General features: G+C 42.7%; 2 protein-coding genes across 4 annotated transcripts in view; one reads left to right on the top strand and one right to left on the bottom strand.

Moving 5' to 3' along the window:
* The window catches only part of ralgps2 (Ral GEF with PH domain and SH3 binding motif 2), a 74,643-nt gene that overhangs the window by 6,426 nt on the left and 53,758 nt on the right, over window positions 1-14,459 (bottom strand). The window lies entirely within an intron of this gene.
* The window catches only part of angptl1a (angiopoietin-like 1a), a 14,943-nt gene continuing 2,113 nt past the window's right edge, over window positions 1,630-14,459 (top strand). Inside the window, exons 1-3 of the mRNA XM_034881156.1 lie at window positions 1,630-1,973; window positions 10,778-11,035; window positions 11,154-11,774. Coding sequence (XP_034737047.1) covers window positions 10,846-11,035; window positions 11,154-11,774 — 811 coding nt within the window. The 5' untranslated portion in view covers window positions 1,630-1,973; window positions 10,778-10,845. The remainder of the gene's footprint in view (window positions 1,974-10,777; window positions 11,036-11,153; window positions 11,775-14,459) is intronic.

The raw sequence follows: 14,459 nt of genomic DNA, 5'->3' as shown, positions 1-14,459 counted from the left end.
TTGTTAGTGAGTTGAGGGCCCCACTGTAAGCCCAATGAGCACAGTGTCAATCTGTTGTTGTAAACACCACGGGGGATCACTAGGATGTTACTGCCTGAACACAGAAAGCTTGCCTCATTAGAAAACAAACACGTAGAAACAAACAACGCTGGACATCGTAACAGGACCAGATTTTGGCAGATGCATGATGTAATTCCAATGCAGCTGTAGATTTATTAGTATGAAGACCAGCTCGGAATCGCAGACCGCTTCTTTGATGTTACAGTGGGCAAACTCTCTTATTTACTCTGATCCCCATGGATCTAAATGAATGCCTATTCTTCTCTTCAGACTTTCCAACTCAAAGCCATATATCTTTCCCGCCTGTTCCCTTTCCAATTGCCCATTTTTTGGCAGACTTGGAACAAAGCTGAGATTCTTAGTCTCTCGTTAAATAAATATTAACATTGAAAGACAAAACCCAGGAGTGGCTTCCCACCATTATGAAAATAGAGATCAACAAGCTTCAGAAGTGAACTGACGGTGTGCGTTTCCTTCCTCTCGCCTCGCTCAATGATTCTTTCACACACCAGCATTGAAACTGAGTGCGGATGTATGAATAGTTACCACACAGTAGACTACATAAGACCAATACTCCCCCGCTTTCCTTGAGAAACACTGTTATACTCACAGATGTGCGCACATTTACACATGCATTTGCAACGTTGTGCAAGCAGAGTCTAAACACATGTACAAATATTCAACAACAGAAATGCAGGACCAGATCCAGGAAATAAAAAGGGGCCAAATCTCATCTTCAGAATACTGTGTATAAACACACACACACACACACACACACACACACACACACACACACACACACACACACACACAGCCTGGAACAGACACAGACACATGCTCACTCTGAAGACTTGTGGTTAGGGGTACACTTACACTTTGTAAGTGTGTATAATGTGGCAAAACTTGTATGAAAAGATCAGACTAGAAACCTAAGGTTAAAATGTGGTCACAAAGTTTGGAAAAAAATGCATCCTCTATCTGCTTTTCTTAGCAGGTATCTGAAATATCTTAGCAGAAAAAAAAACATATCTGTCCCTGTCTCACACACCTGAACACATTAAGGTAAAATGACAACGGTGATAAGGACCAGACAAGCTCAGACTACACCCGGAGCAAGGATTCTGCTGTCTGCTTTATCTGCCTTCATTTATCTCCTGCTCTCACATGCCCAGCTGGTGCTCTACATGAAGCTGCTCAGAAACCTCAGCAGCATTACAATCAGCTCTTCCCACTGCTAAGGAGAAAGCAAAAAATAAAAACAAAAAGAGGGGAAGGTTTGAAGTCAAAGCAGGTCAAACACTTCTGAAAACAAGGTTTAATTTCCTTTCACTCAACTCACTTCTTCTATACAAGAACCAGGGCGGTCATTGTTGAGGATGGTAAACTTATGGAGGCAGCTCGGTTACTCTCTTTTTTTCCCCATCAGAGTGACATCAGAGGTAGGCTGGGCCACTCAAAAAAATAAAATAAAAAAGGAGGACGAAAGAGCAGGGAAAAAAAGGCAATCTCAAACTCCCACACCCTCATCCCCCTTCTCCTCCCCTCTCTTCCTCCTTCCCCTCCCTCTTCTAGTCTCCCCCATCCTTTGTGAAAACCTCAGGGCATCAGTCGTCAGCATTCAGTCTGTTGAAGTGGCTATTGAACCATGCCCCAGCCCGGGCCCCAGGACAGCTGACGCCACAGAGAGGAGCACATCTTTGGGAAATAAGGCCTTGGCAAAACAGACTTTATGTATTGTGATTTTTTCTACTGCAGGACAGAAGGAGTGAGTGGAGGGGAGCACCTGAGAAGACTGGGGCAAAGAGTCAGAGAGATGAGTCCTGAGCCGTGCAGCTCGGTGAAGACACAACACGATACACACCTGAAACTAAAACTGAAGGAAACACAACCGCACTACTGGTAACAAAAGAAAGGTAAATGTTGCCTAAGTTCATTCTGTTTCCAAGTTTGTTTTTGGAATGTGTGTGTGTGTGTGTGTGTGTGTGTGTGTGTGTGTGTGTCTGGGCAGCTGTGGGAGCTCTGGCTGAGAGGTTGGAGAGGTTAGGACGTTTCGTGACTCGAGGCTCCGGCTGCAGACAGAAACATTTAGCAACGCTTCTTTGGCTTTCCTCTGGAGCCCGAGGCCGGGATAAACTGTGTACAGCATGCTGACCATGGCATCACGTGTATACAATCACACATGCGATGTGACTTATAGTATACGAGACCAAGGATGTGTAGAATACCATTTGTGTAGGAAAAATACATTAACAAAATTGCCAAGTATGGTGTTTGGTGATATTCCCATTTGAATTGTATAGAGGGTACATTTTAACAGAAGAATAGAATTAATGTAATTGATGGCTCAGTCATTTCTTTAAGATGTAGATTGGTGATGGGGGGGGAGAAGAGAAAGAAAAGTAGGACATTCCAGCAAAACACTTGAGGGAGACTGATCTGGTCAGATGGAGAGATTTGAGCTCTGGAGCCAGGCTTGTTTATTTTTTCTTGGCTTTTGGTTTCCTCATACAGCACCATCTAGAGCCTTGCCACTAACAGGGGGTGTAGGGATGGAGCAGCGTTAACTCAGTGGAATCAGGGTCAGTTCAATAATATTACATCTAATGAGGTAGCGACTTGTCTCTCAGCACAGGCTTCTACTTGTTACATATGGGGGGGGGGGGGGGCATAGAAAGAGCATTGATTGTGGAGTGACTTAAACATTGTAACAAAGCAATCCAACCCTAACCACATCCTCCATCAAATACAGCCCATGGGCATAAGACACCGTGATAGCAAAAGCTTTGAACACTAATGGCCTCAATCTGGTGCACTACCATATCACCAACTCACAATTACCTTCAAATGTTTTCATTTATGTTCCTGGCCTTGTGGTGGGATCTGTGGAAAATGTTCTGTTCGCTACAAAGTCACATCTGTGAACGCTGTAAATAACACACACTTTGAGCTTCAAATAGCTTAAAGGAAAAAGGCAAAAATGAGGGAATGGCGAAAGGCTAAGAAAACATGTCATGAGCTTGCTGGTTTTTCCCGCCATACAGTAATAAATCACAATATCAATACCTCAGCCCTGAAAAGAAAAAAAGAAAGCTCAACCGATAAAGAGAAGGTGGGAGCAGCTGTTTGAGAAATACCCAGAACATTCTGTGCTGGAAACACAGTGCTTGGTCCCTCAGGTTCACCTGCATGGGGTTCAGAGCCTGGGAGAAAGCTTTAAATGGGTCGTAAGAAATAATCCACACATAAACTACAGAGTCTCTTGACCCTCGCCCAGGACTATAAATCACAACAGACTTTCTGTTTGATGTCTTTCCTATTTCAAGTTTTAAGTCTTTTTTTAAAGAAATAACAATCAGGTAGTTTGTGGTAGGATGTCAGAGCCAGTTAACCGCTGCCCTTGCCCAGCCGTCCTGTCACAGACCACGTTGTAACGCAGCGGGGGATTGATAGCTCACTCAGCCAGCACCAGCTTGCGGTTTTTGGGGCTATGGGCAGGCGGCCAATCATATCACATCACTGTATGACCTGAGGCTGTGTGTGGACCCTGTCACAGACACAGCTCAGCTGATCTTGTCAGTAGAACACATATAGAAGCAGATACAGAAAACACCCACACTGGATACAACCATGGGTTGGTTTAAAAACATTGCTTTTGTGCTGTGCTGACCGCATGTGGATAAAATCCAACCACAGCACAACAAGCCAGACACGTAGCTCCTAAAACGCAAACCTAGAATATGAACTACAGGGCAGCTTGTAGTTAGATTGGGTTGAACATTTTCAAAAAAGGGCTGTATCAAAGTTAGAGGAAAGCTCTCTAGTTGCACTGTGATGCTCATTTAGAATCTCCCTAATGACAGCTTGGACACAGTTGAACGGACAGGTAACCATCTGGAGGCAAAGGTCAGCATGGGGGTCAGGGCAAATAGACAAGAGAAGTGGAGGTATCTGACTACGTAGAGACAGCGGGCGATGAGTGCGTTATGCTTTGTGTGTGGAGATTTATGTGTTCTTCCTTGGTGATTCAACTAATAGAATCATGTGCCGACGGAAGGTTTGAGCTTGAGGTGAGGTGTGACTCATTAAAACCAAGAATCTCCTGAATATGAAAATTTACACGGCCAAGCCAAACAAACATTTATATAAATGCTGCACCATTTTTATTCTCCCTTCTTCCAGCTCTCCTCTCTCCCCAACCCCCTTCCAGCTCTTTTATAATGCGTCAAACTTTGGCAAGAGCATGTGTTTGTTTAGAGCCAAGTGTCACTTCAGACACATCAGAGAGAAAGGCACCTGAACGGGCGAGCTAACAGCTAATCTCTCAGCCCGGGTAATACATTAATGAGGTAGATTTTGTTAAGCAAGAATTCATAGATGCCTGCATTCATGATTGCGAGTGTGCGTTCAGGGAGAGTTGTTTGTGTTTAGAGTTCTTATCTTGACAAAGTATGACAGAGAGGGATGTCCTTATATGAACTCTGGACACCTCTGCATGTTTCTGCATTTACGTGTGCTTTTAAGAGGAAGTGGGGGAACCCATTTTCCACAAAGACCGATTGATTGCAGGGGTTGTGGAGCGGATGGGTGGGGCTGCACCCTAATGCCACATCCAGACCTCTGACCTCCCAACATCAGCCCACATGTTTAAAGTTTCACTTCTCAAGAAGGAAAACCGCTCCCTCCTCACTAATATAGCATCAAAAAAGCAGACATCTCAATAGCTAGTAAGCCAGAGGCAGGAACATTGGTTGTTTTCTGACCACAGACTAATGTCTTCCTAAACAGAACCAATTAATCTCACAAGCCTTACTTTTTCCACCTCATCCCTCATTTTTTAAAAGCACAAGGCTTTGGCCGCAATAACAAGCAGCTAAAGTTATAAAATGCAGACAATATCCCATTTCTACCTCTTTGTATAGTCATTGCTTACCCTTTTCATATTTCAACAGGCACTGTTTAATAAGAAAATATGAAACAACTCCTTTAATACTGTACCAAGATGAGTTTCCTATTTCACTGTGGTAGCAGTATGTAATCTCTGAGGTTTCTACAATTTTCATTGATGAGGTTTTTTGGAGTTTTTATGTTGGCGTTTGCGCTGCTTTAAGAATGTGGTTTTGTTTTTGTTTTCGTTAATCGTTTCATAATGTCAGTACTTTTACTACTTCCCCACATGCTGCGCTCTCCTCCCCAGCCCCTGTCCTCGATAAGCTCACATAGCCATTTATTTGCTCTTGTTTGAATTCTTTCCCTTTTTCCAAACCATTTAGACAGTTTCTCAGTTGTCAGTTCCCCTTCATTTTTCCAATTGTGGTTCTGTAACCAATTGCTTCAGCAAGCACAAAAGCATGAGTTATGACTTGGGTCTTTGAGGAACAGAGTTTATGAGTGGTCATGTAACTCAAAAACGGTGGCTGGTGACATCATGTGTGTATGAAACGCTGGGAGAAAGTCCGTCTCAGCTCTCCGACAGAGCTGGCTGAGCTCCAGGTTGTCATGTAAAGCGAAGCTGCTGTTTATCGTTCTTTTTCTTCTTCAGCCACCCCTTTTATTTTCAAATTTTCTCTCCTTCTTCTGACCAGTGCTGATATGTTGTGTGTTTAAGGGCATTTTGGACATGATGTGGGAAAGTCTGAGGACCAGATGGGGGAGTGGAAGCTGGAGATTTTGAGGCTGGGAAATACATTGGCTATAAAATTATAAATCTCTCATGGTTTTTGAACTGTAATTGCACAGACTACGGACTGACACAACATGCAAATCATTGCAGGAGACCAGGAGCTTTGAAAACAGTCAAAAGATACTTTGACAGGATCACAGCCTGAATTTAAATGTTACACTCTTGTGGGCTCAAGTTCACGCTCTTTGTCTGATGAATCCATGAACAGTCCAGTGGACCAACTGCATAACTAGCACATCAGTACAACAGATTCTGTTCTTATCTATTTTTACACCTGTCTAAAACTAATGCAGTCTAACACAACAGTCCTGCAATAAGTCCTACCTCAATGGAGGTTATAATGTTAATTTTGAAACTGTTTTAAAAATGATGTTGATTCGATGGTTTGGTCATTTTAGAGGATGTAGCTGGTGGCGCTGAAGGTGAAAGTTATTGCAGCTCTTGTATTAGACTGCTTTAGTTTTAGCCAGGTGTATGGATGCACCGATCTGACTTCATCAGTCCTGATCCCGACACAAATACCTTAGCTGTGGGTATCGACCAATAAAGAGTACCGATCTGATAGCAGTGGTTAATTAAGAAGCTGTGTGGAAGTGACCGGGCTCATTCTTTCATGTGTCAACATCGGGCTTGACTTAAACATTGATTTCCTAACTTTAAAAAATACGTAGATGTACATGTACTGAATTGTTATCAAAAACAGTAACTAATTGTTCACTATCAATCTTCAAAATTGTCAGGAATTACAATTCAAGTGTAAACCTTTTAAATGCAGCTATAAAATGGTTTAAGCTTAAACAGAGAGGGCCTCTAGCTCACCCAGTAAGAGTGTTCGCCCCATATTGGCTGAGTCCTGCAGCGGCCTGGGTTTGAATCGGACCTGCGGCCCTTTGCTGCGTGTCAATGACATACAGCATAAACCTGCAGTAATTTCCCCATGAAATCAATTCCATGAAATCAATTCCACGACAGATACCAATTGTTTCATTGAGCAGTTTGCTTTGCCTCGGATCACAAAATGATGCCTGCCCAGCAGCGAGACGTATGTTTTTTCTTTCTTAGGTAACAACCAACATTCATTATGTTGTTTAAACAACAAGGAAAAACTTATTTTTTGTGTCTAACAGTAATGTAAGCAACCGTCTAGCTTAATGAGTTCTCTGGTCACTTCCTCCCTGACGGCATGCAGAAAAGAATAATTTCTGTCTTCTACTGGGGCTAATCATGATTAATGTACGACAAGCCTGTGTCCTTGCTATGTACACACCTCCACATAATTAATGCAAGCCAAACGCCAGCTTAAAAAGTTGTGGACTTTATTGGGGAGTAAAAAGAGCAAAGGAAGCATGCTAAAGATAAATAACTGTCTGTCCTAAGACTGTTCCAATAACAGCCATGAAAAGATATTAAACCACAGCTCAGACAGATGGAGGGAGAGACAGACAGTGGGGAGTGAGGACAATTAAAAAGCAACAATCATAGCTCTCCTGACTATTAATATCTATTAGTGGTGTGAGGACCCAGCGGTGCACTTAGGAAGACTTATAAAGCTCTTAGCCAGCTGCAAATCCTTTATTCCACACACTGGTTTCACATGGATGTTTGTCGGTAGGGCTGAGCCAATAGGAAACTTAATATATCCCACTCATATTAGGGAGAAAAATACTTTCAATTTCTCTTATTTGCTGAGCTGCTTACAGCCGGTGGCTTCTATATGCCTTGAAATCTGCTGCTGGAAAGGAAAGACGGGAAGAAACATAAAACAGAGAAAGCAAAGACAAAGGAAAGTATTCAAAAACAGAAGAAAAGGAAAGTAAGGAGGGCGGCTTTAACAGAGAGGAAGGAACAGGCAGACAAAAGAGTGAAATAGGATTATTTCATCTGCCCCAAGTTATGTTCACGATACCTGGCCAGGACGTGGAAAACATCCTTGACCCACTTTCTATCACTTTTAGTCTCGTCCATCTTTGATCCACTGCTGTCGGTGCTATCCTTTTACAAATGAGTGCTTTGTTTCAGCTTTACAGACCGCTTCCCCTAATCTCCTTCCCTTGTTCTGTTTCTGTAGTACGCACATAGCCCAGTGCGCCTCTAGGTTCTGATGATTATAAGTAGCATTTCTCTGGAGCATCCCACAATGCATTTCTATCTAAATAATAGTCAAGAGTTAGAAACATGTGAGGGAACATTGCTCAGTCATGCCAAGACACACTACCCTAGAAATGTATCACTTGTACATGTGAGCTAAAAGCAAACATTAGTGTTTGTCCAGTGAATGGAAATAAAACAATGCACATGATACGTGCTCTGAACTAGTATAAACTTGTCATAAAAATGATATGAGATTCAGTAGACGGGCTTGTTTGTCAGATTTAAGTGCAGCGAGTTGAGAAACATCCAAGCGGTGTCTAGTCGGCCATGCATGGACTCTTGTTGTTGAATATGAAAAGCGACAGATGTGAGCTATCATTGGCATCTCTGCCGGCCCAATATAGTTTGTCAAGAAGGGCAGCTGCACAGGGCGGTAGAATTGACAAGGTTCTAAAGAACTCTCAAAAACATAGTGTATTGGCATAAGGAAAGCAAGCATAGCCATTGCAGGCAAATTCGCATGCATGAAGTTTTACTCCCACAGGTGAGCGCTTTGCTTTCCGCTCAATAGCCTTCCCGGTCCCCGAGCACTTCAGCAGTGTTTAGTTTCGGTTTGTTGGGGTAGAAAAAAGAAGGCGCACTGCTTGTTCTGTGGAAAGGCTGTAAACCTTGTACTCTCAAGACACACTGGTGACCTCTCCACAGACCCTGGAATGTCTTTGATATGTTTTGGTTCCATGAAAGAGACGAGGCCCCTCGTGCTCAAAACTACCACCACCCAAGAGGAAAGCAGACCCCAGAACACAGGACAGAAGAAAAAGGGGAGGAAAGAGAAGTAAAAGTAAAGGATTGTAAAGAAATATATGGGGAAATGAAGGAGGTGATTGCTGATGGATGAGCTGTAATGTATGTGTGAGGGGGTCATGCTTAGGGGGCATGTGGATGATGCTGAACGTGGACACTTTATAGAGCTCCCAGAAGCAGTAGAAAGCCAGTCAGTTTTTGGAAGAGAAGATGCACTTGAGAGAACCGATACTGCTGACGCTGCTGTTAAAGTCATTAGCAGCTCTCACCGAGTTCAGCAAGGATACAGTACCTGGTTACGCTGTCAGACACATTGGCTGCTGGAAAAACACAGCACCATGAGAAGGAATAACGTCTCTGGATAGTCATGCACACACAGTATTTAATCATACAGATGGACACGCGAGATCTGCAGTACTAGCTGTAATCCTGTCCCCTCTTGACATTGTTCCAAGTGACAGAATTGCCAGAATTCCTGAAGAACCACAATGGCGTCATATGGGAGACACACAGGCCCTGAGTTTCAGGGTGGACGTAGGATTTAATGACGTGGCAGTGAGTAAAAAAGAGCTGAAAAGTGCTGGAGTGGATTGGGGCAGCTAGACAGTCTTGGCCTTGCGCAGGCCAAGGCCAGGGTGTTAAATGGAGCAGTGTGCGCATCTGTGTTAGTGTTTTTGTGCTTGTGCATTGATGAGAAACCGCAGGGATGAGAAAGAGGGGAGGAAGTTCCAGCTGTCGCCCCTCCAATTAGACAGGGCTGAAGACGACTCTGCACACACTTTACTTGCCTTCGTCTCACACCCCTGTAGTGAAAGCCTGTATGTGAGCGTTTGAACTCTTTCAAGTGAAACACAAATACTGCCTTCTACTTAACATTCCTTTTAGGTGTACGGAGCCACGTGAAAAGTGGGCGCTCAGTAGTGAGCATATTTAACCTACCTCACAGGATGCTGCATCAAAATAAAGGGTCAATGTGTTTTACTTGGAGGGGGGTACGTACATAACACAGGTCAGATCTCTGAGCAGGAAGGGAGATCATGAACCCTCTTATAGGCCTTTTTGAGAAACACACAAGGACATAAATCAGAAGCCAAAAGTTCCTTAAGCAATTCGAGTTTGCATCCCTGTTGTATTCAAATAAGTGTGAAAATCGATTTTGCATCGATTTTGCATGCTGAGACACTGATGATTGAATTAACGTTGGAAAGAAGATGTGGGGGTAGAGGAGTCTAAAAACAACTGTGAAGCATTATGGCCATATCGAGATTAGTAAAGAATGTGCATTCAATTTACTTTTAGTGCATAATTGAATTGAAACGAGCAAGTGACATCAAGCTTCTTAGCTAACATTAAAATAATATTCTCATCCGTGACAACCCCTGGTGTTTGAAAGTCTATATGCTCTACATGAGCTGTAGTAGTTATACAGCTTGTGTTGGCCAAATCAGTCATTTAGCGCTAAAAACCTGACTCACTGGGCCATCGGCTGACTGTCAGCAGGAACAACAACAATATGCACCAGAAAGAAAAACTGAAACAATTTTCCCGTGGTCAAAACGCAGTCCCTGGATTTCTAAAATGTTTTCCTAGAATAGTTCCTGAGGACAAAAAATACCATTCAGGTAGATAGTATGCAAGACAAGAAGTTAGGAATTTAGAGAAAAGAATCTCTTTCGAGGATAAAGAAAATGAAGTACGAGTGAGTGCAGGTACCAGAGATAACGCACAGCCAGCAGCCACATGGCAGACCTCTTTAATGGGGGGGGAAACCAACAGGACCTCAGAAAAACGGGGCGTGTGTCAGCAGGGGAACTAACTGAGACAGAAAGCAGACGTCGTCCCATGGGCTGGACGGCAAATGGGTTCTCTCTTTCAAGCATTCCACACAAACAACTATGTGGAACAATGACCTGACAAGTGTGCTAATACAAACTGACTTTCCCAAACAATCAATGATTGTCTGTAAGTATTAAGAAATAGTGTCAAATACCTTTTTCATTAAAATCGTACATGACTAAGATCCCCAGCTATGGAAGAGCACACCATCAACACTCCTGCTGTTATCGTTTCTTTTGTAAGCCTTTGTAAACAAAGATGCGTCTGTCTCAGAGTCCCAGCACTTAAGATCTTGTACTTTTGCAGGGAGGGCTGGGGGGACCTGGAGGGAGCACCAGTAGCTGTCAATCTATCCTTATAACCAGCCAGCGGCAATGCAGGGGCTGATGTGGAGCCTCTGCACCCTGCTCTTCCTCTCCCTTTGGGAGGAAAGTCACTGCAGGAGCTCCAGGGAAGCCCGGAGGACCAAAGAGCTTTCTCTCCACAGGAGTAAAAGAGCCCCCATTGATCCCGATGCTAAAAAGTGTTCCTACACCTTCCTTGTTCCTGAGCAGAGAATCACAGGTTTGAAGGATAACCTTTTGTAATAATATTTAAGTGTCTTCATTTAACTATCCTTAGCTTTTCTAAAAATCTAAATGGCTTCTTGGTAATCTCCTAAATAATTCACACCTGTCACCAGGTCCAATCTGTGCCAGCACCACAGGCCCCGAGCCAGACAAGGACAGAGTGACCCGAATGGACATTTCGGATGTGCGGGAGGTGCTTAGCAAACAGCGGCGTGAGATTGAGACACTGCAGCTGGTGGTGGATGTAGATGGTAATTTGGTGAATGAGATGAAGCTGCTGCGGAAAGAGAGCAGGAACATGAACTCCAGGGTGACCCAGCTCTACATGCAGCTGCTGCATGAGATCATCAGGAAAAGAGACAACTCTCTGGAACTGGCCCAGCTGGAGAACCGCATCCTCAATGTGACTTCTGAGATGATGCGACTGGCTTCGAGGTACAAGGAACTGGAGGCCAGGTTTGCCACAATGGCCGGGGTGGTCAACAACCAGTCTGTTCTCATCTCGGCACTGGAGGAGCAGTGTCTGAGGACACTGGGACGCAGTGAGCTGCCTGTAGTTCCTCCACTGGTACAGGTGGTACCGCAGAATCTACCAGTTAACAACCGTTTCACCAACGAGATACAACGGGACAATAACAACCGGGCCTTTCCCAGAGGTTCACACATGGACTCTCCCACTGCAAGCCCATTTGGGATTGACCCTCCACCACCGCAGGGAACACTTACCTCTGATGGTAAGTACCAATTTTAAAGTGGCAAGGGGGTGATGAAGAAATAATTGACTGATCACTTAATTGTTCTTAGTAGTTGTGTATACAATTAATTAGGACAATTACTACTAAGCTACAATTACTGCTATTTAAAACGTAATTTCTCATAATTGTTGGTATTGCTGAGGCCCAGTTGGCTAATCCTTGGCATGGTACAGAGGCAGTGAAATCATACATTCCAATGATTCCCACTCGCCCGTGTGTTTTGGCTGCACTGAACTGAGCATATGTACTAAATTAGTAGGATGTGGATTAGGCCTGTAAAAAGAGTTCAGAGAACCGGGAAAAAAAACAGTATATATATCATGTATTTAATCTATGCAAAACATAAAAGGACCAAGGTATAGACAAACAGAGCACACCTCTGATGGATTAGACCATGTCAGATCAAAAGCAATCAAAGCAGATAGATGAGGCTTGTCTGCCCTTTTATCACAGAAATTGACTAATTCCGACATCTTAGCAAGATCCTCTCCAATATGAAATCAATTAGCAAGGTTAGAATGCTACTTGGAAACGACTCCCTAAAAATTGGTCATGGCTGTTGTATTTTGACTGGCAATTACACTATGGTGGGGAATGTTGACAGAGGTTATACAACCAGATTGTGAAATGGATCAAAACATCCATTATACATCTCTCAGACCAAAAAGGGGAAGAAAAGAAGACCGACTGACAGTGGAGTCACAAGGTAGGGCGAGATAATATGGTTCAGAGAAGCATGTTGAGCGGGAAACTCCTCCCATATTTGATTAAATAAGATATTAAAAACTCCGAAACTCAAAGACTCCAGATAAAGATATAACGCTCTTGCTACTTGGCATTTGAGAAAAAGATGGGTACCATTTAGCAAATCAACATGCCAAACTACATAAGTTAGCTCTTAAATTATGGCATTATTATAAAACATCTGCTTGCTGTTCCTGCCATGCCATTAGAACAAAAACTGAACAGGTAACCTTTTTTAATAACAGAAAAAATGCTCCATGGAGAAACAAAAGTAAGAAACAGAAAGATGCAACAACAAAACAAAGTAAAAGGCAGTAAAGTGGTTGGGGATGTGAAATGGCAGGGACTCTACTTGGAGACAACAACAACATTTAAAGTTGTGTTCTCATTGTTACTTCAAGCAAAACCCCCTTTGAACTATGTTAGTGTTGTATAAGTTAATTCTAGCGCATTAGAACTGAGAACTCCAATGTACAATCCTGCATTTCCACATGCCTCAATCTAGTTATATCATGGATGAAAGCATCAAGCTGCTGCTTTCACAAACTGCCAGAATCTATTTGTCTATGACTGAAACAAAGCTCCCAGATTTATCTACTACCAAGAGAAACAGCAGAAAGCCAGGGATAGATTGTATTTGCTATGGTGGCCGACACGTCACCTTTCACTGTTAATTTTATTACATTTTCAGGAAAAGCTAAACCCCTCAAAATATTTCTACCTCTGGTCTCCATAACACACATTTCCCCAAATCCTACTGATAAAGTTGTGATTAATTCAAGGGATTTAGCATATGTGGATGAATGTACGCTTCAACAGATAGTGTGTAGCTAATTCAGACAGGAAAAATGTAAAAGTTCAACCCAAATACAAACCACTGGATACCACTAATTATTTACCATGTAGGTGCACTACTACTGTAAATACACATTGCTTGACCACAGTTTGGTCTAGTCTAGTCCTTTTTAAAACCACTATGGCTTGGTGACTGGGTTTATTACACCTTAAAGCTCTGTTTAGAAAAACTTAACAAGAAAGTGTGAGAAAGGAGGAATACATTAGAGAACCCCTCACTGACAGGTCTGATGAAGACATGTCATTACTAGAAAAATAGAAGCTTGTGCTGGGGAGTTTTAGGTATCTGTGTTGGGGCAAAACACAGGGTCCCTATGTGCTCCGACACTCAGCTGAGAAAACCATCTTCCATGGGCCTTTAGGCCCCTGAGGCCCCCACACAATGCCGGTGTTCATACTGGTTTAATACATATTCACACAGGGGGAAACAGAGGAAATGTGTTGGGTTAAGGTTCAGCTGCTTCAGCTTTGGGTGCAGTGCTACCACATGGCTTCATTTGAAGTCAAAAACTATGTGAATATTCATGTAATAATTTACCTTAAGTGCGCACATGCATGTTTGTGTAATGTTTGGATGGTCTGAGCTAAAGGCGATATTTTCCAAAGAATGTGGCCACAATCAAATCAAACTTTTGCTCCCCTTTTCTCTTGTCTGCTGTCTGGAGCACCGAGTCTGATGATGATGACTTTTGCATGTGCAATAAAAAAGAAGACTTTTTAAGGCACAGTATGGTATATTTATTGAGGGGGATTAAACTGACCATAATTTAGGCAATAGATGGTTTTAGTAGAAAACAAGAGTCAGTAACAAAACAGGAAGATATACAATCTATAAGGCCTTTGAGTTATAATGTATTGTAATTTCTGGCTTTTTACTGGAGAGTGTAATCCATTTCATCATTTTGTTTGCCAAAGGGCTAAGAGTTACCAGCTACAAAAACCAAAATATTTGGGTTAATGAGGAAAATTAACAATTAGAATATTATTGTAATGCAAATTGCAATATGACAAATTATTGTGGAAAATGGTGATTATGCAGAAGGGAATTTTTCTACTAAACATTTT

This window comes from Etheostoma cragini, chromosome 9 (assembly GCF_013103735.1).
Source record: "Etheostoma cragini isolate CJK2018 chromosome 9, CSU_Ecrag_1.0, whole genome shotgun sequence".
NCBI lineage: Eukaryota > Metazoa > Chordata > Actinopteri > Perciformes > Percidae > Etheostoma > Etheostoma cragini.
Note: the sequence above shows the minus strand (reverse complement) of the source record. Positions and strands in the feature narration are given on the sequence as shown.